At 45.9% G+C, this 22,450-nt stretch overlaps 1 protein-coding gene across 15 annotated transcripts in view; it reads right to left on the bottom strand.

Annotated features, from left to right (window-relative positions):
• Positions 1-22,450, bottom strand: part of SIPA1L2 (signal induced proliferation associated 1 like 2) — a 249,055-nt gene that overhangs the window by 24,055 nt on the left and 202,550 nt on the right. For 7 of the 15 annotated variants that reach the window (XM_086381084.1, XM_086381087.1, XM_086381083.1 and 4 more), the window contains 6 exons: positions 21,354-21,454; positions 20,894-20,997; positions 18,831-19,216; positions 10,380-10,604; positions 5,044-5,197; positions 2,572-2,836 (listed from right to left, as the gene is read on the bottom strand). In XM_086381084.1, the coding sequence (XP_086237210.1) occupies positions 2,572-2,836; positions 5,044-5,197; positions 10,380-10,604; positions 18,831-19,216; positions 20,894-20,997; positions 21,354-21,454 (1,235 nt within the window). The remainder of the gene's footprint in view (positions 1-2,571; positions 2,837-5,043; positions 5,198-10,379; positions 10,605-18,830; positions 19,217-20,893; positions 20,998-21,353; positions 21,455-22,450) is intronic. The other 8 variants (XM_086381090.1, XM_086381092.1, XM_086381095.1 and 5 more) reach the window with 3 other exon arrangements.

Genomic DNA, 22,450 nt, shown 5'->3' with positions numbered 1-22,450 from the left:
ATCACATGCCCTGATGGTTCAATGGTAAAGAAGCTGCCCGCCAATGCAGGAGACATGGGTTAGATCTCTGGATCTGGAAGATACCCTCGAGAAGGAAATGGCTACCCATTCCAGTATGCTTGCCTGGGAAACCCCATGGACAGAGGAGCCTGGCGGGCTCTCGTCCATGGGGTCACAAAGAGTTGAACTCAACTTAGCGACTAAAAAACAACAACAACACGGCCAGATAAGATTTCCCTTGAGAAGAGCAAACAGCAAGGGCCATTCTCACTGCTTTTCCTAGGGGAGTAGACAATGAATTCAAGTCAGGCAGTTTTAAACTTGCATAGCGAACAGTCTCTCCTGCCTGTTTTCAACTGTGCCTTTGAACATAGTAAAAAAAGAATACAGTTCTGTAGGAGGTAAGTAGAGAGATAAATCGGCATATCTAGATAATAGAACAGTAGTCAGCACTAAACGGAAGTGAGCTATCAGGCCGTGGAAAGCCATGGAGGAACACTGGGTGCATTTTACTAAGTGAGATGCTAAAGAAGCCAATCTGGAAAGGCTACCTCCTGCATGATCCCAACTATACGACAATCTGGAAAGGATACAACTATGGAGATTACCAGAAGTTAGGAGACAGGGATGAACAGGGCGAGCACAAAGGAATTTTAGGGAGATGAAAGTATCCTGTATAGAACCATAATGGAAGATACGTGTCGTCATGCATTTGTTCAAACTCATGGAATGAACGACAAGAGTGAACCCTAACGAAAACTATGCACTATGGGTAATGAGGATGTGTCAATATTCCGTAACGCACCCCCACGATGAGCGGTGTTGATAATGGGGAGACTGTGCCTGTGGGGACGGGGGTGTGTATGTGGGAATCTATGTGCCTTCTGCTCACTTTTGCTGTGACACTAAGATGGCTCTAAGTAAGTAATGTTCATTAAGAAAAAAAGTTAAACAAAAAAGAGCATATACAGTTGACCCTTGAGCAATGTGGTGGTTAGGTGTGTGGACTTCCCATGCAATAGAAAATCTGTGTATAACTGTATAGTTGGCTCCCATATCTGAGGTGCCACATCCTCTGATTCCACCAACCGTGGAGCATACACGACTGTGATATTTACACTGGAAAAAAATTTGTGTGTAAGTGGATGCCTGCAGTTCAAATCTGTGATGTTTAAGGGCCAATTGTGCGTTCTCCACGTGGAAGCAAATGAATGTAAGAATGTGAGAACTATATTAACATTTATTCTGTAGATTTCACCATCACACCACAAGCATTTTAAGTGGAAGATATAACATTTGCAAGAAAATAGTTTCACTGGTTTCAGGAGAGCTTTCAAGAGGCCATTAAAGTCATCTATTTACAAAAAAGGACACACATTTGCAGAAATATTAGGGTATTAGAATATGTCTGTCTGACCTTCATATCCTTATCAAGAAAGAGTATAAAGGTTTCTCCAGTTTGGGCAAAAGGACTTTTCGTAACAAGCAGGATATTATGTTACTTAAAGAAATAGATTAAGAATTTTATGAGACCAGGTTCATTCCTAATTATGTTAAACATTAGAAAGATTATTAGAGCTTTTATGTCATTTAGCCTGGGATTTACATATGAAGTTCAAATTGGTTCTAAAGGATTCTAAAGATAATGCTTTCTATGATGAAATTCAAAAAACAACCAAAAAACCCCTGATGACAGATATATTTGATTAGATCCTCATTCTTTCTGTACAACAGAAATTAACTATGAACAAAGAAAATAAAGCTAACTAATGTTAAAAAAAAAATCACCCTTCAACACTGACATGTTAATAAGGAACTAACACTACATAAAAAGGAAAGATTTTAGGATCTGAAGGAAAATCATTTAGAAAGTATCTAGTCAACTGTGGCTAATATATAAAGAGTGAACTGGAAACAGAGAATCTAAGTGGTGGGGCTTGGGCCCATGCATCCTGATGCCCCGGCGCCACCTTCACCATCACCATTAGCAGGTCTCAAAGATTAGGAAGCAGCAGACACAGAAGGTGAGGAAATCAACCTTCATCCCTGCATGCTGACCACCAGGAAATCTGCCCCATGCCACCATTTTTTCTTTATAAAATCGAGTTTTAGACATTTTTTTCTTTATAGACATAATAGCCCAGTTATAGTAGAGAGGTTAGTTTTTGCCTTGATAAAAATGTTTAATGTGGGATTTTCAATTTTCTGCAAAATTGGCAGTAGTGCTTAACTTTTGAAAAAAGTCCACTTTGGGGCTTTATCACCTTTCAGTTCAGTTCAGTTCAGTCACTCAATCGTTTCTGACTCTTTGCAACCCCATGGACTGCAGCACGCCAGGCCTCCCTGTCCATCACCAACTCCCAGAGTCCACCCAAACCCATGTCCATTGAGTTGGTGATGCCATCCAACCATCTCATTCTCTGTCGTCCCCTTCTCCTCCTGCCCTCAATCTTTCCCAGCATCAGGGTCTTTACACCTTTAAAAATTACTAAAAAAACCCAAACACCCAACCAAATGATATATATAGATTAAAGAATAAGCAAGTCCCCCCAGCCTCTGTAAGAGACCCACCCCAGAGAGCCCGCGAGGCTGGCGCGGTCCGCCCCGGGCACTCACTGCGTAGGCTCCCCACACTGGGCACAGGCTGGGTCCGGGGTGGCAATGTGCTGTGGTAGGGAGGGGTGGTGCTGAACAGGATATCGTTGGGCAGTGCCTGGTCAAGGATGGAACTGCGGGAGCTGCCAAAGGAAGAGCCCCTGCGATGGCTGCAGATGCTCTCGTCCGAGAGGGTGCGGTACAGTGAGCGCCGTGGAGACAGGTTCCCATAGAACGAGAACTAGGGGTTCACACGGGGGAGAGAGGAGAACAGACATCAGAAAGCTGGAAGCGTGGAGCTCACCTAACTCGGGTGGGTCCTGAACCTGCCCTGTGGGCATCTCTGAGCTGTCCCCAGGAAGGCGCAGGGCTGCAGCTCAGGGATGTTACACCAGGCACTTGGGTCACAGACGCAAACAAAGGCTTCCTGCAGTTACTGGATTTGAATGTTTTCCTCCTCTGACGTTCTGTGAAATATTACCAGGAATTAGACATGCACAGCTTTATTAATTCTGAAATGTTAAATGGCAGCTCCATTACCATATAGCCACGGCAGCTTCTGGAAATACAGAAGGTTGCCATTCAAGGCAATAGTTATTTGAAACCACACCGACTGCTGGCTTGATTTTAATTAGAAATGACTGCATTTTAATATTAGGTGATTTCTGTACCAATCACCTACATGTGAGCTTCAATCTAATCTAGGTAATAACATCAATTTTTTGAGCAGAGCAGCTTTCTAAATCGAACAAAAAGGTTCAAGAAAGACAGTATCAGTCCAGGAAAATCTTATTGTCTATGCACTTTAAAGTAACACTCATAAAAGTTTATTACCGTTACTGAAAATTGAGTTATAGTAATCAATCATAATTGGATTTAAAGAAACCATTAAAAGTATTGTTAAATCATAGATGGAGTAAGGAAAATTCATACTAGTGAAGCAAGCAGTCAAAAACTCAAGAAAAATTTAATCAAATCTGAGTTTCTAACTCATATTCTGAACCACATTCCTTATTCCTTTTGCATCAATACTAGTAAAAGCCAGAAAGTTTGTATCAAGCAAATATAGAAACGGCTATTTACGTTTGTCAATGCAGCCACAAGGCTAAAAATATTTCTATTGTATGTGTTCCTTCCATTCTGTCGACGCTGTCCAACTGATGAATGGGAACCAGAGTGTGTATGAACTACAAAGTTTACACCATGAAAAGAAGGCAGTTTGTCTTAGAAGAAAAAAAGAAAAATGTCAAGGAGAAGTTCGTTCCTATTAAAAGAAAAGGCATTTGCATTTTTGGTACAACAGCCTGCACCCAAGCTCATACAGTACCATATACATGATTGGATACAAGTTAAAAAACAAGAAAAAAAAGACTCATTCTGTTGAATTCTGCTGGGATTCCCTCTTCACACACGACCAGCAGGCTCTTCAGAACTCGATTACAGACCCATTAGATTAAAGCAGCTTTGAGGTAGCATCTCATTAGACTGTTACTCTCAGAACACAATTAGGTTAATTGCAGCATTGTTTTATTATAGGGAAGAGAGGGAGCACAAAGACTTGCTGTTTATCCTGATCACAGTCAAGACGGCAGTGCCTGACTTTTTTCTTTTCATTTGGACAAGAGAGTGCTCAATTAGCAGGGAGAAGGCTGCACTCCATTGCTGACTGCCGCCAAATACTTATGGGCACATCACATATCACCATTCGGGCCCTCAGGTACTTGCCAAAAGAGGAGACTGGGCTAGACTGCCTGTGAGCTCCTTTTCGTACCTTCCACACATTAACCAAGAGGCCTGAGAGACTGTAACAATGAATGACAACGCTAAAGCGAGTAAGGACACTAAGTGATCTGATGGTAGCAACAGGCGGCAGAGTACGTAACTCCTGCCCCTTTGTGGGACAGGATGACAACGCAGCAGGATGGCTTAGACAACCCACCCTTGGTACAGTTCTGGAGCAAAAAAGTCAGGTGGTGTGAGTTTTAACAGCTCCTGTTTCTGACTACCCGTCACGGATGGGTCCCGTGCGAGGCTGGTTCTTATGTCCGCTATAAGCCTGTAAATTCTGCAGTACACTTACCATTGCCTCCTTTTTGCAGAGGACAACACTCGGCCAAGAAGTTAAGTCACATGTACAAAATCACATGGCTAAAAAATAAAAAAGCAAATCACAGAGCCAATGTACAAAATCACATGGTGAAAAGGAAAAAGAAAAATGAAAAAAGACACGCCACATGGCCGACCGTCCTCGCAGCTAAGAGGTGAGGCCATGCCTGCCTGCTTGGAGCTCCCTCTATCCATCCAGAAGTCTCCCTTCCTGACCTCTCGCAGCCTTACTCTGCTTCCTGGTGGAATAACAGTGTCAAAATGGCCCTGGGAGTCCTGGCGTCTCTTTAGGCGTTTCCTTAGTGTTTCTGGTAACTTCAAAGCTACACAAAAATCACTGACCTTCCTCCTCCCCTCCTCCACCGAGGGGCTGTCGGGAAGCATCAGTTTCAGAAAGTCTTCTTTCGAGAGCACGTGCTGAGTTTCTGAGACAGCATCTCCCACCACTGCTTGCTGCTGAGCTGCCGAGGACAGCAGGTCCATCTCGCTGTACAGCCTGGGAGGAAATTAAGATGGGTCATCGGCATATGTAAAGCGCCTGTACCCTTACGGACTAAAATCCATTCTCCACCTTCAACCACCACATTCACACACACACACACACACACCCAGCTCTTAATTATTGAGCGAGTTCACTTTAGCCACATCTCCTCTGGATCCCCATGCTATCTCACATGTATGAAATGAGCTCAACAGCAGAGTTAGGGTTCTGAATAATTCAGAGACAAATCAGATCCCCAAAGCCCTGAATGAGAAAACAGAGTCAACTTTTCAAACAAGGCTGTGTGTTCCCTTTCCTAATCCGTATCAGAAAACACAGTTTCAATAATTCATCAGAGATTATCCTGTGTTCTTTGAAGGAAGCCTGGTGCTTCTCAGGAAATTGAGAGAGCCTTTCTCTTGTGTCTGGACAAACACACCCCACCGCCCATCCAGCAATACAGAGCGCAGGACTCTGGGGAACTTGACACTGAAGAGTAATCGATCTGGGCACATGCCAAGCATTTTTATTATCAGCAATTTCACAGAGCCGCTTCAATAACTAAAGAAGCTGTCTCCCTTATCAGTGTATAGAAATGTATTTATGGACAACAAAAGACTATCTACCTGAATTACTGTTTTTGCTGCTTTTCCAGGGAAAAAACTGGGGAGTTATTTTTTAAAAGCTTTGGTCTGAAACATTGCTGAAGACATGGTGAGTATAGAACCAGGGGCTGGACTGTCAGCAGAGATGGATGGGCCACGTGACCCAGAAATGTGATGCTGGTCCAGGGAGGCAGGCCACAGAGGATGACCTGTGTCACCGTCCTGTGTCACAGAGGTGACCCTATTTCTAATGCAAGGCTATTGCGTCACAGGGGAATGGCTTGCTGAGAAGTTATCAGGATATGACACACACAGACATGCTCAAAATTAAGAACTATTTATCTGAAATTGCTACAGCTCTTGCTTTGTTCTCGAGTTAGGTGCGGCGTCCCAAACTTTTTGGCTCTGGAAGCACCAGCAATGCTGATGACATGAATATAGCGACTGGGGCAGAAACTATAAAAATCTCTAAATGTGACTGAAGATCTGGTTGGCTTGCAGGATGGCAGGGCATGAAGATGGAGCTAAAAAAGAACCCAAGACCCGGGGGGATAGGGGTTCTGCGCAAAAGCCATGTGGGAAAACAGACCCTGGAGTTTTTGTGAAGAGGGCTTCAGATGTGCGCAGCTGTGGGCCCTGAGATTTGGGGTGGAGGCATGCAAGAGCTCCAGGCCCTATTTACTCTGGGAAAGACAGAGGGGAGAAAAACCCAAACCCAGGTCTTCCCAGTAACTGCTAAATGAAAATGTAATACCTAGAGTTGCTGATACATGTACTCTCCCAGTTTCCCCATGTTTTTGAATAAAATTGCTAGCGTTTTCTGCTAACTTAAGTGCCTTTATTAAAATTACCAAACGATATGTCAGAGAGTGGGCTTCCCAGGTGCTGCAGTGAAATAACACATCTGTGAACTGCCTATGAAATACTGCCGTTAGTAACTGCTACACTTTCTCTCCTCCCTGAGATGGGGTATTCTTGAAAATGGGACGTCGGATGTAATTAGCTTTGTATCTCTAATGCCTAGTGTAATTCTCCACGTGGGTAAACCCAGCATGGTGGTGACCACTACCATGTATCTAGAGTATTCTCGGGACATTGAGGGTCTGAAAATGGTATGAGCTGCACTGTGCTCAAGGCACACGTTCACGGCTGCTTAATAATGAGCCAGGAAGCAGCTCTCGTTTGCTGCACTTTAAAACATGCTGCTGCTGCTACGTTGCTTCAATCCGACTCTGCGACCCCATAGATGGCAGCCCACCAGGCCCCACCGTCCCTGGGATTCTCCAGGCAAGAACACTGGAGTGGGTTGCCGTTTCCTTCTCCAATGCATAAAAGTGAAAAGTGAAAGTGAAATCGCTCAGTCGTGTCTGACTCTTAGCGACCCCATGGACTGCAGCCTACCAGGCTCCTCCGTCCATGGGATTTTCCAGGCAAGAGTACTGGAGTGGGGTGCCATATTAACAAAAATAATCAACAAGGGTCTACCTGTAATATGACTTTGTTATTTAGCTGCTAAGTCACGTCCAACTCTTTTGTGACCCTATGGACTATAGCCCACCGGGCTCCTCTGTCTGTGGGATTCTCCAGGCAAGAATACTGGAGTGGGTTGCTATTTCCTTCTCTAGGAGATCTGGCCAACGCAAGAATTGAACCCGAGTTTCCTGTGTCTCCTGCATTGGTAGGTGTGTTCTTTACCACTGAGCCACCAGGGAAGCCCCAGAATATAACTTTATGGGCAATTTCTGCATCATGAGAAACTTCAAGGGGGCACAACTTATTTATATTTTGTGTACACTGAGACACGAATATTTGCTAGTTCTCAGAGGGACACACATGATGCTGGCTGATCTTTTTTAAAGTATATCTTTCAGTGATTTGGTAACACATTATTCTGACAAATCTCAATACAGTTGGCAAGTCCTGGAGGACCACAGTCATGATACATTACCATGTCTGCGTGAGATGGACGGTACATCTGACAGGATGAGCAGGGCCCGTGAGAAAAGCCTTGAGGAGGCCTGGGTTCGAGTCCCAGCACCCAGCTGGTGTGATGAGGAGAAATAACCCCTCTGCCCTCCAGAGACACGAACCCCTCACTCACAATACTCCCCATGCTGGCTCTATTTTATGAAGTCAGTGCTGCTAAACGAGTGTTACAATGCACCAATGCTGAGGCTCTCTAGGGAGAAATGTCCAAGTGGGTTCCTTCACCCTTTCCTGGCTCTTCAAGGAGACCCTTAGGGAAGATACAGCACCTCAATGATGTGCAGAGAACTTCTACAAATAACTGGTGGAACACAGGAGCCTCAGAACGGACCCCTGTGAAGCACCGGAAAAGTATCAGACAGAAGTACCAATGTGACCCCAGGAACATGTGTTCATAAAATGTGGTTATCTCTAAAAAATTTCTTTCTAAACAACTTCTTTGCAATTACTGGCATGATGGGTTTTTCCTGAAAAAAAAAAAAAAAGACTGCATATTCAATTTTCATTTTATTTTAAATTCCTATTATTTTTTTAAAAATGAGTGATATGATGATCTTTTACTTATCTATGTTTTGATGCATGGCATGTGAGATTCTCCAACCAGGGATCAACCTCTGCCTCTTGCATTGGTAGCGTGGAATCTTAACTTCCGGACCACCAGGGAAGTCCTCTATGTTCAAGTTTAGCATTAAAATTAATTTTAATTTAGAAGGCAATATCATGCTAGACATATTTAAAAAGTGGGGTCATTTCTTAAGGGAAATAGTGATCCTAGCTCATGGGCTAAACTTAAGATCTAGAAGAGCTCTCTGAAGATAGCTGTAGGTCTCGTGCACCGTTCACGCTGATGCCACAAGCCGACACAGCAAAAGACTGATGTCATCATTTAGTGCATGTGAAGGTTAATTTTTAAGGCTGTCCTTTAAAAATGTGAGCTTCCCTGATAGCTCAGTTGATAAAGAATCCACCTGCAATGCAGCAGACCCTGGTTTGATTCCTGGGTTGGGAAGATCCGATAGAAAAGGGATAGGCTACCCACTCCAGTGTTCTTGGGCTTCCCTTGTGGCTCAGCTGGTAAAGAATCTGCCTGCAACGTGGGAGACCTGGGTTCGAAGATCCCCTGGAGAAGGGAAAGGCTACCCATTCCAGTATTCTGGACTGAAGAATTCCATGGACTGTATAGTCCATGGGGTCCCAAGGAGTTGGACACGACTGAGCAACTTCCACTTTTTTCACATCAAAGAATAAGCAAATCACCAGCTACTATAAATGGCCCTGACCAGCCTTGACTTGCATTCTCAAAATGTGATTGCTTTGTCTCTTCAAAGACATGGAAGTTTTCACACATGTTACGGAACTGGTTATTAGTATTTTTTATCTTTTCTTTTTTCCAACAGATACAAAACATCCCTCCCTACTTGCCCCCACAAATGTGACAGCTGAAAGGGAAATCAAAGTCATGTTAAAATTCGGGGGAATAGAGACTTTTCTGTAAGGCTAGGGTTAAGAATGCACCTTGCAATTCAGGGGACATGGGTTCTATCCCTGACTGGGAAACTTAAGATCCCACATGCCTCAGGGCAACCAAGCCTGAGGGCAGCAAATACTGACCCTGCATGCTCCAACTAGAGAGTCCATGTGTCTCAACGAAAGATCCCGAGCGCTCAGCTAAGACCTGATGCAGCCAATCAATCACTTGATTAATTAACTTTTAAAAAATTAGGTGGGATTTTTTTCTTTCGTGCTATCACACAACATCTTTGGAGACGGTAATGGCAACCCACTCCAGTACTCTTGTCTGGAAAATCCCATGGATGGAGGAGCCTGGTAGGCTGCAGTCCATGGGGTCACTAAGAGTTGGGCACAACTGAGCGACTTCACTTTCACTTTTCACTTTCATGCATTGGAGAAGGAAATGGCAACCCACTCCAGTGTTACTGCCTGGAGAATCTCAGGGACAGAGGAGCCTGGTGGGCTGCCGTTTATGGGGTCGCCCAGAGTCGGACACAGTGAAGTGACTTAGCAGCAGCAGCAACAACACCTTTAGGAAACACACAGGCTTTGTGGGAATTCACACTGTCCTTGACCGTAGTTATTTACAGGATCTATACTCACACCATGGGCTTCTCTGGTGGCTCAGACGGTAAAGAACCTGCCTGCAATGCAGGAGACCTGAGTTGAGTCCCTGGGTTGGGAAGACTCCCTGGAGAAGGGCATGGCAACCAACTCCAGTATTCTTGCCTGGGGAATCCCATGGACAGAGTAGCCTGGCAGACTGCAGTCCGTGGGGTCACAAAAGAGTCAGACACGACTGAAACGACTTAGCAAGCATACTGAGACCATCACTAGCACACAACCCTGATTTTTCTATTGCAGACAGATTTTTGAATATAAAAATGAGGAATAGAAATCTGTTTTAAAGTTACATGAGAATATCAAGGAAAGAGAGGACTTTTCAAGGCAAACATAAATGCCAACATTTAAAGAGTTTTACAAAGACACTTCTCAATTATTCTGTTTGAGAAGATTTGTTTCTACTGGGGAAAAAATACATTAGCTTAGTCCACGCCCCAGACACCCAAGGCTGCCACCAGATACCACCTTACCCCTGACACTCAGCCACTTCAGGCTCCTCAGGTGGTGGGCTGTCTTCCGACTTCTTCCAGCCGATGATGTATTTGTTCACTGCCCCCTGCCTGAGGTAGGCCTTGGACATGGACCCCGGGGCCTGCTGACCACTGCCGTGAGACACGATGTAGACTTTGGACGTATCCAGAGACCCGCTGCTTTTCGAACAGTGAGCCGAGGGGCTTCCTGAATGGTGTGAGCCACTGGGGAGATAGACAGACCGAAGCTGTGATACGATCCGATCTCAGCAGTGGGCACGTTACCAACCTTGGAGCCACCATGACTCCTGTCCTCTGTGAGCAAAACTGGGCAGGCGTGGCTGTCTCTCTGCTGAGCCTTTCTTTCCACAGGCTGAGGATGTTCATGTGCAAAACTATACGCCTGTGGCCAGAAGGATGTTCCAAGCACAATTAGGAGAAATCTAATAGAAAAATGGGCGCCACACCGATGCCTCCAAAGAAAAGAAACTCCAATGGTAAATAAACATAAGAGAAGGGGCTCAACCCAGGGAAATGCCCGTGCAAACCATAGCAGGGTATCAGGCATGTTCTCCAGATTGGCAAAAATGGGACAGTCTGATGATGAGTGCCCAGTGTTCACCAGGATGTGGGGCAGCGACTCCTCCCACTGCTGGTGGGAGTGAGAGTGGCAGACAGTTTGGAAAGCAGTCTAGGCATTACCTGTAAAGGTGGGCAGCTGCTTAGCCTATGAGCCAGCAGTTCTTCTCCTAAGCGCACACCCGGGCCAAGCCTCTGCATGGGTGTGGCTGTAAACAGGCAACGGAAGTGCTGACAGAAGCACTGATTCGAACAGCTCCCCCATAGAGGCATCGGCACTGAATGGAGGGTCAATTAGCAAACATGGGTGAGGAAACAAAAAACTCCAGGGAAACACCAGGAAGGACTGGGCAGAGGCTGTGGACAATTGGGGTGAACTTCCCAAACAAAGTGGAAAAAGGAGCAGGTCACACAGAAAGGATCAAGCATGGCTCCATTTTTAAAGTGAGTTCATAAACAGGTGAAACTGAAGGATATGTTGTTCAGGAATGTACGAATCCGTAGTGAAATGTAGAGAAAAGCGAGGGGGATGGTCATTGCCAAAGCCAGGCCAGGGGCCACCTTGAGGGGGAAGAGAAGGGCTTGTGACCGGACAATACTCGGGGATCCTGACACAGTAGAGTCGATTCCTCAATCCAGTGTGGGTATATGGATGCTTGCTGTATTACTGTGTGATATGAAATAATATTCAAAAGACAAAATCCCTAAAAACAACTTAAAGGTCAGCTGAAGCCAGAAGGACTAATGACTCCCATGGGCTGTATGACCATCCCTAGAAATATAAAAACCTAAAGATCTTTTTTTTTAAATTCAGGAAAATCAAGATTCTAATGTTTTATGAAAAATAAGTAAGAACAGAGATCAGGAATCATTTTATGAAGTCGTAAATGTTTCAGTTACAGTTCTAACATCAGAGTTTGGGAAGGCAGGTGAGCATCGCTTTCAGAAACCCTGACACACAGGTGTGCCTCAAGGGTTCTGGAGCCAGACTGCTGTCACAACAGGGAGACCCTGGACTCGTTTACTAAGCTCAGCTTTCTGATCTGTAAAACGCATACAAGGCCTGTCCAGTGGTTAAGACTTCACCTTCCAATGCAGGGGGTGTGGGTTGATCCTTGGTCGGGGTGCTATGATCTCACGCATCTTGGGGCCAAGAAAATAAAACATAACATAGAAGCAATATTGTAGCAAATTCAATAAAAACTTTTTAAATGGTCCGCATCAAAAAAATAAAAACTTTAAAAGCAAAACAAAACAAAAAAACCTGATAAATACTCTTGACCTCAGAGAATTGCTCCGAAGATTTTTCTGAATTAATATTAGTGAAGTAAATGCCGTTAATTTGCTTTTTAGAGTGGTGCATCAAAGAATTATTCACAAGTTCTTGCCATTGGGAGAATTTACCACAGGGTTCCTCACATGATAGCCCCTAGATAAAATAAAATCTTATTCTGAAATCAAACCTGTATACAAAGCAAGGATCATTCAATGACGGAAGCTAAAAAAAGTCTAATATTAAAAATTATTTTGAAATGGACTTTTTATAAAGGCTCTGAAGGTAAAACAAAACTCAATAAAATAACCCATCTTTGGGTCTTTGTATGTTGGAGACATGGTGGCATTTGAAAAATTATCACACAAAACAAAACAAATAAAACACTGCATCTATTTGCTCCTCTGAATCACTTGGTTCCTGGTGGTAAGTCTGGTGTCCCTTAGTAGGATGGTGGCGGTGGTGGCGGTGGTGTAGTCACTCAGTCATGTCCAACTCTTTGTGACCCCATGGATTACAGTCTGCCAGGCTCCTCTGTCCATGGGATTCTCCAGGCAAGAATACTGGAGTGGGTTGCCATTTCCTCCTCCAGGGGATCTTCCTGACCCAGGAATCGAACCCCGGTCTCCTACATTGCAGGCAGATTCTTTTCTTTACCACCTGAGCTATAAGGGAAGCCCCCGAGGCTCCCTCAATTTGGGGTCCAGGTCCGTGCCCTGGGAAAGATGTTGTACTGCCGTCCCCTGACCCAAGGTAACCTAAGCAACAGGCAAGGAAGGTTGCATATTGTCACCCTGCTTATTTAACTTATATGCAGAGTACATCATGAGAAACGCTGGACTGGAAGAAACACAAGCTGGAATCAAGACTGCCGGGAGAAATATCAATAACCTCAGATATGCAGATGACACCACCCTTATGGCAGAAAGTGAAGAGAACTAAAAAGCCTCTTGATGAAAGTGAAAGTGGAGAGTGAAAAAGTTGGCTTAAAGCTCAACATTCAGAAAACGAAGATCATGGCATCCGGTCCCACCACTTCATGGGAAATAGATGGGGAAACAGTGGAAACAGTGTCAGACTTTATTTTTGGGGGCTCCAAAATCACTGCAGATGGTGACCGCAGCCATGAAATTAAAAGACGCTTACTCCTTGGAAGAAAAGTTACGACCAACCTAGATAGCATATTCAAAAGCAGAGACATTGCTTTGCCAACAAATGTCCGTCTAATCAAGGCTATGGTTTTTCCTGTGGTCATGTATGGATGTGAGAGTTGGACTGTGAAGAAGGCTGAGTGCTGAAGAATTGATGCTTTTGAACTGTGGTGTTGGAGAAGACTCCTTGGACTGCAAGGAGATCCAACCAGTCCATTCTGAAGCAGGTCAGTCCTGGGATTTCTTTGGAGGGAATGATGCTGAAGCTGAAACTCTGGTACTTTGGCCACCTCATGAGAAGAGCTGACTCACTGGAAAAGACTCTGATGTTGGGAGGGATTGGGGGCAGGAGGAGAAGGGGATGACGGAGGATGAGATGGCTGGATGGCATCACTGACTCAATGGACGTGAGTCTGAGTGAACTCTGGGCGTTGGTGATGGACAGGGAGGCCTGGCGTGCTGCGATTCATGGGGTTGCAAAGAGTCGGGCAGGACTGAGTGACTGAACTGAACTGAAGAGGTGGTGCTATGATAATGAACTCTCTCCACTTCCTGGGTGTATACCAGTTAGTAATCCCCCAACAGGAAAACTCCTTCTGTTGGCAATGGGCTCTGAAGGCCTGTATGTCTTTCTCCTAACCTTATTTTGAAAAACTCCAGATCTACAGAAACGGTATAAAGACAGGAGATACCCATCATCGAGATGTATTAGTTGTTACTCTCTGGCTACAGCTGCATCATTTTTCTCTGAACCATCTAGAAGTAGCTGTAGACTTTATGACATCATACTTTCATATTTCCATACATATTTCCTAATAATAAAGATACTCTCCCACAGAGGACCAATGTGATAATCACAAATCAGGCATTAATGCACTATTATTACCTAATACCCACTCCATAGTCTCATTTCTCAGCTGTCCAACATGGCTTATGGCTTCAGTTTCCCCATTCAGAACTCGGGCAGGACTGTGCATTGCCTTCAGTTATCATGCATTTCAAAGCCTTTGATTATCCCTGAGATATTTTAAAGTCTAGGGTATCCATGCATGCATGTGTGCTAAGTCGCTTCAGTCATCTCAGACTCTTGGTGACCCTATGGACTGTAGCCCTCCTTTGTCCACGGGGCTCCTCCAGGCAAGAATACTAGAGCAGATTTCCATGCCCTCCTCCAAGGGATCTTCCAGACCCAGGGACTGAACCCGTGGCTCTTATGTCTCCTGCACTGCAGGTGTGTTCTTTACCACTAATGCCACCTGGGAAGCCCAGGGCATCCCTAGTCTAATGTAATTAATATGATGCATGGAACACCCAAATTTATCTTCTGAAATCACCAAATGGAACGCTTTTGGAGAATGTGTTGTGAATAACAATAGTATGGTCCAAGCCTGATGTGTTTTTCCATTTGTTTATAAAATAGATTTTCCTCACTTCAGTTCAGTTCAGTTCAGTCACTCAGTCGTGTCCGACTCTTTGCGACCCCATGAATCACAGCACACCAGGCCTCCCTGTCCATCACCAACTCCCGGAGTTCACTCAGACTCACGTCCATCAAGTCAGTGATGCCATCCAGCCATCTCATCCTCTGTTGTCCCCTTCTCCTCCTGCCCCCAATCCCTCCCAGCATCAGAGTCTTTTCCAATGAGTCAACTCTTCGCTTGAGGTGGCCAAAGTACCGGAGTTTCAGCTTTAGCATCATTCCTTCCAAAGAAATCCCAGGATTGACCTCCTTCAGAATGGACTGGTTGGATCTCCTTGCAGTCCAAGGGACTCTCAAGAGTCTTCTCCAACACCACAGTTTAAAAGCATCAATTCTTAGGCTTGATTAAAAATGTCTTTTACCCCAATAGTAAGAAATTTTAAAGTTAAACTCTAAGAACAAAGGTACTGAATCCATTTGACAAGCAATATGGCAAAAACTTGTGTTTAGCAGCAGTAGCATCGTTTTTCTCTGAAGCTGGTAAACATCCTAGACTATTAGCAATACAATTTTGGGGAATCTTTTCCTTCTAGACTCAAGTTATTATTTTTCGAGTTTTATTGCCAACTTCCCATCCTTTGTACTAAGAGTGTGATGACATGAATAAGGGTAAGCAACAGATAATCACATGAGCCATTTACAGGAGAATACAGAACATGGGTTTTTTTGTCTTGTTTTTTTGGCAGTTGATTTATTTCACTTTGCAAAAGCTTGGTTAGGCTCAGATGAATACAGCTTTGTATTCTGAGCTCTTATCTAAGTGCCCTGCCGTTGCAGGAAAAAAAAAACAAACCAACCCAAACGGGTTTGCTGAATTAGAAGCCCGGAGAAGCAGGAGAGAACAGGCTGGGAATATGCTGGTGCTGCTTAATGGGTGGTGATTCCTGCACACCCACAGTGTACCCCTGTTCCCCGCTCACACCAGTGCAGCTTGTCTTTATGAGTTGTAAATCTCTTCCCTGTTCTCAGTACAATCCCAGAAAAATACCACATACACAACTCACACTTGCTTTATTCCTGGATGGCTGTTCGGAGCATGCGCGTGTGTGGTGGGGCTGGTGGGGATGGTAGTAGTCGTTGGTGATGAAAATCCAGAATCAGAGCGTGAAGGGTGTTCCATATACAGGTCTGGGCTCCTGACACTGGGAACAGTTAACCTTTGCACCTCCGATTTCCCTAGGCTATCCAGGCACTGGTTTACTAACTCAATCAACAAATGCCTATCAACAGTCTTCTTAGACTTCCTTCCTGCATTCAACAAACACTGCAACGCCTACCACGTTTAAGAGCCTGTGCTAAGTGGTGCGGGTACAAGGAAGCAGACAGGTCCAGGCTTTTTAGTGAAAGGAAGACTGCAGCCGGGGAGGGGGGCGATGTGGACGGGACAGGATAAGCTGTGAGCACAGACCACCTCACTGTGGAATGAAAAGATCTGCTGCCACGTCGGTGGGCAAGAAACGTCACAGCCATCAGCGGTTTCTGGCCTCCAGAAGTGAACGAGGGCTCCCCGAACAACAAAAGGATTGTCACAAGCTGAAAGCAGAGAGTTCCTTTATTTGGTCGACATCACCCAGGGCGGGAGTGCTGAGAAGCAGCTGAGACATGGTGAGATAGACTGTGCAGGGCTGGGGGTGACTAGCCAGGATGCTCAGTGCCGATGCCAGCCCCTAAGAGCCTCTTCTCTTTCACTCCCTGGACCACTCCTGGTCACAACTGAGACCCTGGGCGGTGGGCCTCAGCTCTGAGCTGACCACACAAGCAGACGAGGACAGTGCACAGCTGACGACACTCATCACCACGGAGAATGGGTGCCCCAGGCTGGGCCCCAGCATTTCTGGATCTGCCAAGTCTCATCACTGCTGCGGTAGCTAGGTCCGTTATGCTCTAATGAGCCAAGTTCCTTTTGCCTCGACATACCAACATTTCGAATCTTATTTTAAATATAAAATATTAATATAGATAGTACTTAAAATACTTAAAAACATTTTAAAGTTAAAAATCATTAAAAAAATTTAAAACTAAAAAATTAGAGTATTTAAATTATTACTTTCTCTAGCCCTTCTGCAGGGGACAGACAGGAGGAGGACGTGCTCAAAAGATTTAATTTACTGACAAATTCCACACGAACCAAAGCTGCAACTGAAGTTGAAATGTGGCTTTAAAGTCACTGTGCACTAAGAATGGCAAGAAAAAGGCTTCTGGATGGCAAAGAAGACCCTCACTCAGCCCATGGCCCTTCTACAACCACTGTGCACATGTTTAGTGTGAAGCATGGGCGGGGAAGGAGAAACATCGACCAGAAACGCAATCTAGCACCTCCCAGTGCTTTCTACTCATCTGACCCATCACATTAATGGATGCTTACGGTACTCCAGAAAATCTACTTCAAATCCCTGTTAATATCCCGACTCGACTCATAAGTGAAGGTGCTCTGAAAGCAGTTTTCACAGAAATTTTCCTCAACAGTAATACAAAATTCTGTTTGTGATGCCATTTACACTTGTCCAGCAAGGTTATCAGAAAACCAGCCGCTGTACAAATCTTCTACACTTTGAACAAACATTAGAAGGTTACAAAATGATCATTTGTGCTACTAAGACACAGATGATGATGTTAGTGACAGGAAAAGAAAAGCAGGAGGCAGCAGCGAGCATGTGTGTGTTACAGGCATCTTCGTGCTTTCAATTTATGTAAAAAAATTAACTTATGTTAATTTCCAGGACTAAGAAGTCTAAAACTTTTTTCAACAAGATGAGACATATCCCATGATATCAGTCATGAAAATCAAGGCACTGCTGATGAGGTCTCTGCCTCAACTGAGAGGTTGGCCGAAGCAATTCATGTGTCTGTGTGAGGTCACAGAGAGCCTCGCTATGGTCCATCGGCTCACCCCTCCAGGCTCAGCAGAGACCATGTGAGGATGAGGGGCAGGTAGAGTGAAGGGCAGGGCCAAGGAGCACAGAGGCCCGTGTGTTGAACCCAATGCCGGCCTTGAGCATCATCACTGGCCATGGCCCTGGATGCCTGGAGGGACAGTCCTATCACTGTTCATCTGGCTACCCTCCAGCAGCTGGAAGACTTGGGGGAAAGTTAGACGATGACTCAGAGCTGAAGGAGGGAAGGCCTTGCAGACAAGAAGGAAAATGACAGGGGTCATTGGTGTGCAGGAAATTCTAGCCACGGCCAAACCTGTATCATTGCAGTTCTTTGCTTGGTCTTTGAAGGGAGGAATCACCAGTGATGTGTTTTAAAGCCACTGTACACTTTTGTCATATGGGAATTGAAAACTACTCATAAAAATATACACACCTACAGTTAGAACGTAATTCCTTTAAATGTAACTAGTCATTATATTGAAAAAGAAAGTGGATCATCAATCTGAACACATTTCCAGTACACAGTTGTGTAAGGGGGCCCGTGGAACAGGAGAATGGGGCACAGGCTTTCAGGTGGACAACACAGAGACCACCCCTCGTTACCGTCCGTCATCATCTGAGTACCGTCCAGCTGTTACCACACCTCCTGAAAATCTGGGACAACAAACTGAACTTTACACTTTTTGGGGGGCACATGAGATCTTAGTTTCCCAACCAGGGGTCAAACCCATGCCTGCTGTAGTGAGAGCATGGAGTCTTAACCACCGAACCACCAGGGAAGTCCCAGGGACAACAAATTGAACTGACAGAGAAACATGAGTGGCCTGATGACAGCCGTGAGCACCTCTGTTTCGTTTTCTCTCCAATTTAAAGAGAAAAGAAGATGTAATCACAAACTTGTTCACATGCACATTTCAAATGAGCCGCTGGACACAAGCCCTCCATCTGAAGTCAGGCAGTTTGGCCCACAGGAGACAATGATCTCAGGCACCTTCTGGTCCTATTTCAGGCCCCTGCCCCCACCCCAGCAGCAGATGATGGTGCCCAGGGTGCCCCAAGTAGCTGCTGGTCACAGCGTGGGGAGGTCCTTACCTGGAGTGGGACGAAATCTCACTGAGGTCGCCCAGGCTGCCGTCGGCAGCCCCACTGGTGGAGATGCCAGGCGCATAGCCATGGACCGCATACATCTTGGCCTGCTCATCATCGGGCCCCGGGATGTCGGAGTCGGCCCACTGCTCTGCCCGCCCATGGACCAGGGACCGGCTGCCCGCCAGGTGCACGGGGCCCAGGACTGCAGCGGGCATGCATGGGGCCGTGTCGATGCCACTGTCCGTGGAGGCCCCCTTGATGTACGTCAGCCCCAGCAACTCGGGATCCATGAGGTCCCCAGACCCAAAGTGCTTGTCGTCGCTGTTGCTGGAGGTGTTGCTGGATAGCGTGTTGCTGCTGGAGTGGCTGGAGCAGCTTTTATCTCCGATCTTGAGAAGAGAGAAACGGGGAGGCTTCAGACAAACCCCACACTCTGCTTCTACACGAAGGCGATTATTCTCCCCAGACTCACGAAGCTACAGACCTGATGATTTCCCCGAACCCTTTCTACTCGCTTGTCAGAGGGAAGCAAGGCAAGAATTTACTTTTCAAAAACATCTTGGTTTCATGCAAAAGTCCCTGAGTCATAATTCCTCCCATCATTCATCTTAAGTTAAATGGGTATCTTTTCAAGTCTTTGTTCAATTATCTGTACATGAACACAAAAGTATTGCCACCCTGTCACTAATCGGAAAGTAGTTAACGAAGGTTCTAGAAGCTGGGGAAGTACATGGGGAATTAAGAGGAGGAAAGCGGCCTTTCTTCAGAGAATGATCCTGTGACAAGGGACAGGGCCAGTCCTGGGTGTGGGGTAGAAGACCTGGGTTTGAATCTCAGTGGGGGGACCCTGGCCAGTCACTCAGCTCCTGTCTGCGCTTATTACGCTGAGCACAGGATTACTGTGCAGACCCAACCAGCTCACGTGTGCAGAGGCACTGTGTAAGCATGAGCCACACCCACCCCCCAGAGCCCCAGTCAGGAAAGACCCGGGGATGATGAGACGGGGTACTCTTGGGGGTGCACTGAGGTCCCTGGAAGATGAAACCAAGAGAGCAGACTAAATGTCCCATCTGATGATGGGACAGACACGACCCCTCCTCTCAGCCTGGATGGTCAGCCAAGGGCTGTGGAGTCATGAGATCCAGCCACCTGTGATTTTCAAGTGGTTTGGCCCTTCCTTCTTTCCGTTTTCCCTTTCTTCCCTCCATCCCTCTCTTCTTCCTTCTTTCCCTCCACCCTATCAGATCCTTAAGCAAATCCCGATGCCCTTTGTTATCACAAGTGGATCTTCTCAAGTTCACCCCTCCCCTCCCCCACTCTCCCTGTGCTGGTGCCATCAGTTGGCTCCATGAGGCTGGCTCGAGACAAGGTTAGGATACAGCTGAGAGATGGAGGTCACATGTTTGCAGGTAACAGCTCTGAGGCTGGCCAATGACACATGGAGGAGGAGAAGAAAAGGAACAACTTGGGTCAGGACCTGATAAGACGTCTGCAAATTTTGAAAAATGAGCTACTTTATAAGGCTGGCTTCATCTGGCAACAACTAAAATTCCTGTTTGCACATTTAACTGGTAGTTTCATTTCACTGAGCTACAGTCACCTACATGGCTCCTTTTCATTTCTGCAAAAAGTAAACAGAACCACATGGGCGCTGTGGGACCATGGGAAGCCTGTCAGTTGGCTGCCGCCGGTGTTCCTGCGTGCCGTCTGCAGCTGCTCCCTGAGCGGCCAGCACCAGGCACAGCAGCACCCACCACACACCCTGCTGCACAGGTTCTGATTTTGTATTTTGTCCACACGTGGATAACAGTCAACAGATTAAAACTACCAAGGATCAAAGGCTGAGGTTACAATCCTGGCTTTGCCAATAATTCACTGGATGACTTTTCTCTGTATTTCTTTATAAAAGCAGAGAGAGATAAAAAGAAAACCTTTTTTTTTTCTTTTTAACTTCACCCAAGACCCTTATGAGATAAGTGATGCCACTGAGAATCCCTGGCAACAATGCTAATAAATCACGAGTGCTGAGATGAACAGAAGCATTAGTTCATGATGACAAGACTCACGTGAGAAAGCTTATTGGGAGAATCCTTGCAACCTCCATCTTTCTGCAGGCCTCTTTCTTTATAGGAGCTCAGGACTTTGGAAGGTGGGCCATGCCATTTGGTTTCTGTCACACACAGAAAGAGAAGCCTTAAAGATCTAATTTCTAGTGTTAACAAAGGAGCAGAGAAAATCAGGGGCCAAACACATGGTTCAGTGACCATGATTACGACTGCGGTTGTAGGACCTTCTGGTCCTACCCATAGAGAGGCCCTCAGAGCAGACAGAACCACCCCATGATGCTCACGGTCTGTTTCCCAGGCACCACCAGCTATGAGCACATCCCGGATGACCTTGAGGGGCCCAGCAGCCACCCTGTACACGGCAGGATGGCGCTGACCAGACAGGAATGGATGAATGAACCAGTGAAGGGGGAGGAAGGGGCAGGAGAGAGGCATGCGGAGGGGCGGGGGTCCGTATTACCGGCGTGTCTGCTTCCTTCCACGGTGTCCTCCCGCTCCCTGGCCCCGTCACATTCCAAGGGGCCGGAGCCCTGGTGCTCCAGCAGCAGGGGAGACTGGCACCTGGAGAGAGCACAGAGCTGAAGCTTGCCTGCATGCTGTCCCGCCAGTGTCCCCCGTGGGTGCTGGTTCCAAGGGGCAATCCCAGGGATCCCTAGTCAGAGACTCTCTGCTGCCGCAGCCCTGCCCAACAGAGCAGCTTAAAGCATCTGGACCTGGGGGCTCTCCTGTCACGCCTGGGTCCAAAGAGGCACCTGGATGACACCATTTACAGATAAAGGAGGAGGCCACCACCAGGGGCTGAAAGGACTGTGGGGTCCCTGATGGGCTGAGCACGAGCTCGCTGCTTTTGCTGTCACTGTTTCTCCTGGGCCCAGCATACATGTACTGATGCTTCTTCATATCAAATTTTTTAAGGAAAAAGAAAATCAGATCCATTTGCTGCTAGACTACATCTGGCTGGACTTTTGTTTTATGAAAATCCTCAAATAGGACAATTCACTCTTCCAAAGGAAACTGCAGAAAACTTACTTATGTTACCAAGGGACCCTTTCTTCTAGAATCCCAGTTCTAAATCCTGATCTGCAGAAAAAGCCAAGACATGGTTTTTCCATTGACATAAAGCCTCCCCCATCCACTTTAAAAATGCAACTCAAAAGAGAAAGATTTCTTTAGGTACAACTTTTTTGTTATCGTTTTTCAGTCTCTAAGTTATATCAAATTCTTTGTGACCCCATAGACTGCAGCACACCAGGCTCCCCTGTCCTTCACTATCTCCCACAGTTTGCTCAAATTCATGTCCATTGAATCTGTGATGCTATCTAACCATCTCAAAAATTGAAAAAAAAAAAAAGTACAACTTTTAAGAACCCCATCCAGCATCTAAGGCAGGGAATGCATGTAACTCAGACTATAAATCTCTACTTCTCAGCCCAAACCAGAAGGAGAGAGGGTGCGGGGAGAGGGTTTCCCTGGGCACATGTGAGAGGAGGAACTGAAGTATCTCTCATCTGGTGCAAGCCCCTCTGGCTGCCTGGACGGTCCATCGTCTCAGCAGTG

The sequence above is a fragment of the Bos grunniens genome, chromosome 28, assembly GCF_055505025.1.
Source record: "Bos grunniens cultivar Pamir isolate PY7600 chromosome 28, Bosgru_T2T1.0, whole genome shotgun sequence".
NCBI classification, from domain to species: Eukaryota; Metazoa; Chordata; class Mammalia; order Artiodactyla; family Bovidae; genus Bos; species Bos grunniens.
Note: the sequence above shows the minus strand (reverse complement) of the source record. Positions and strands in the feature narration are given on the sequence as shown.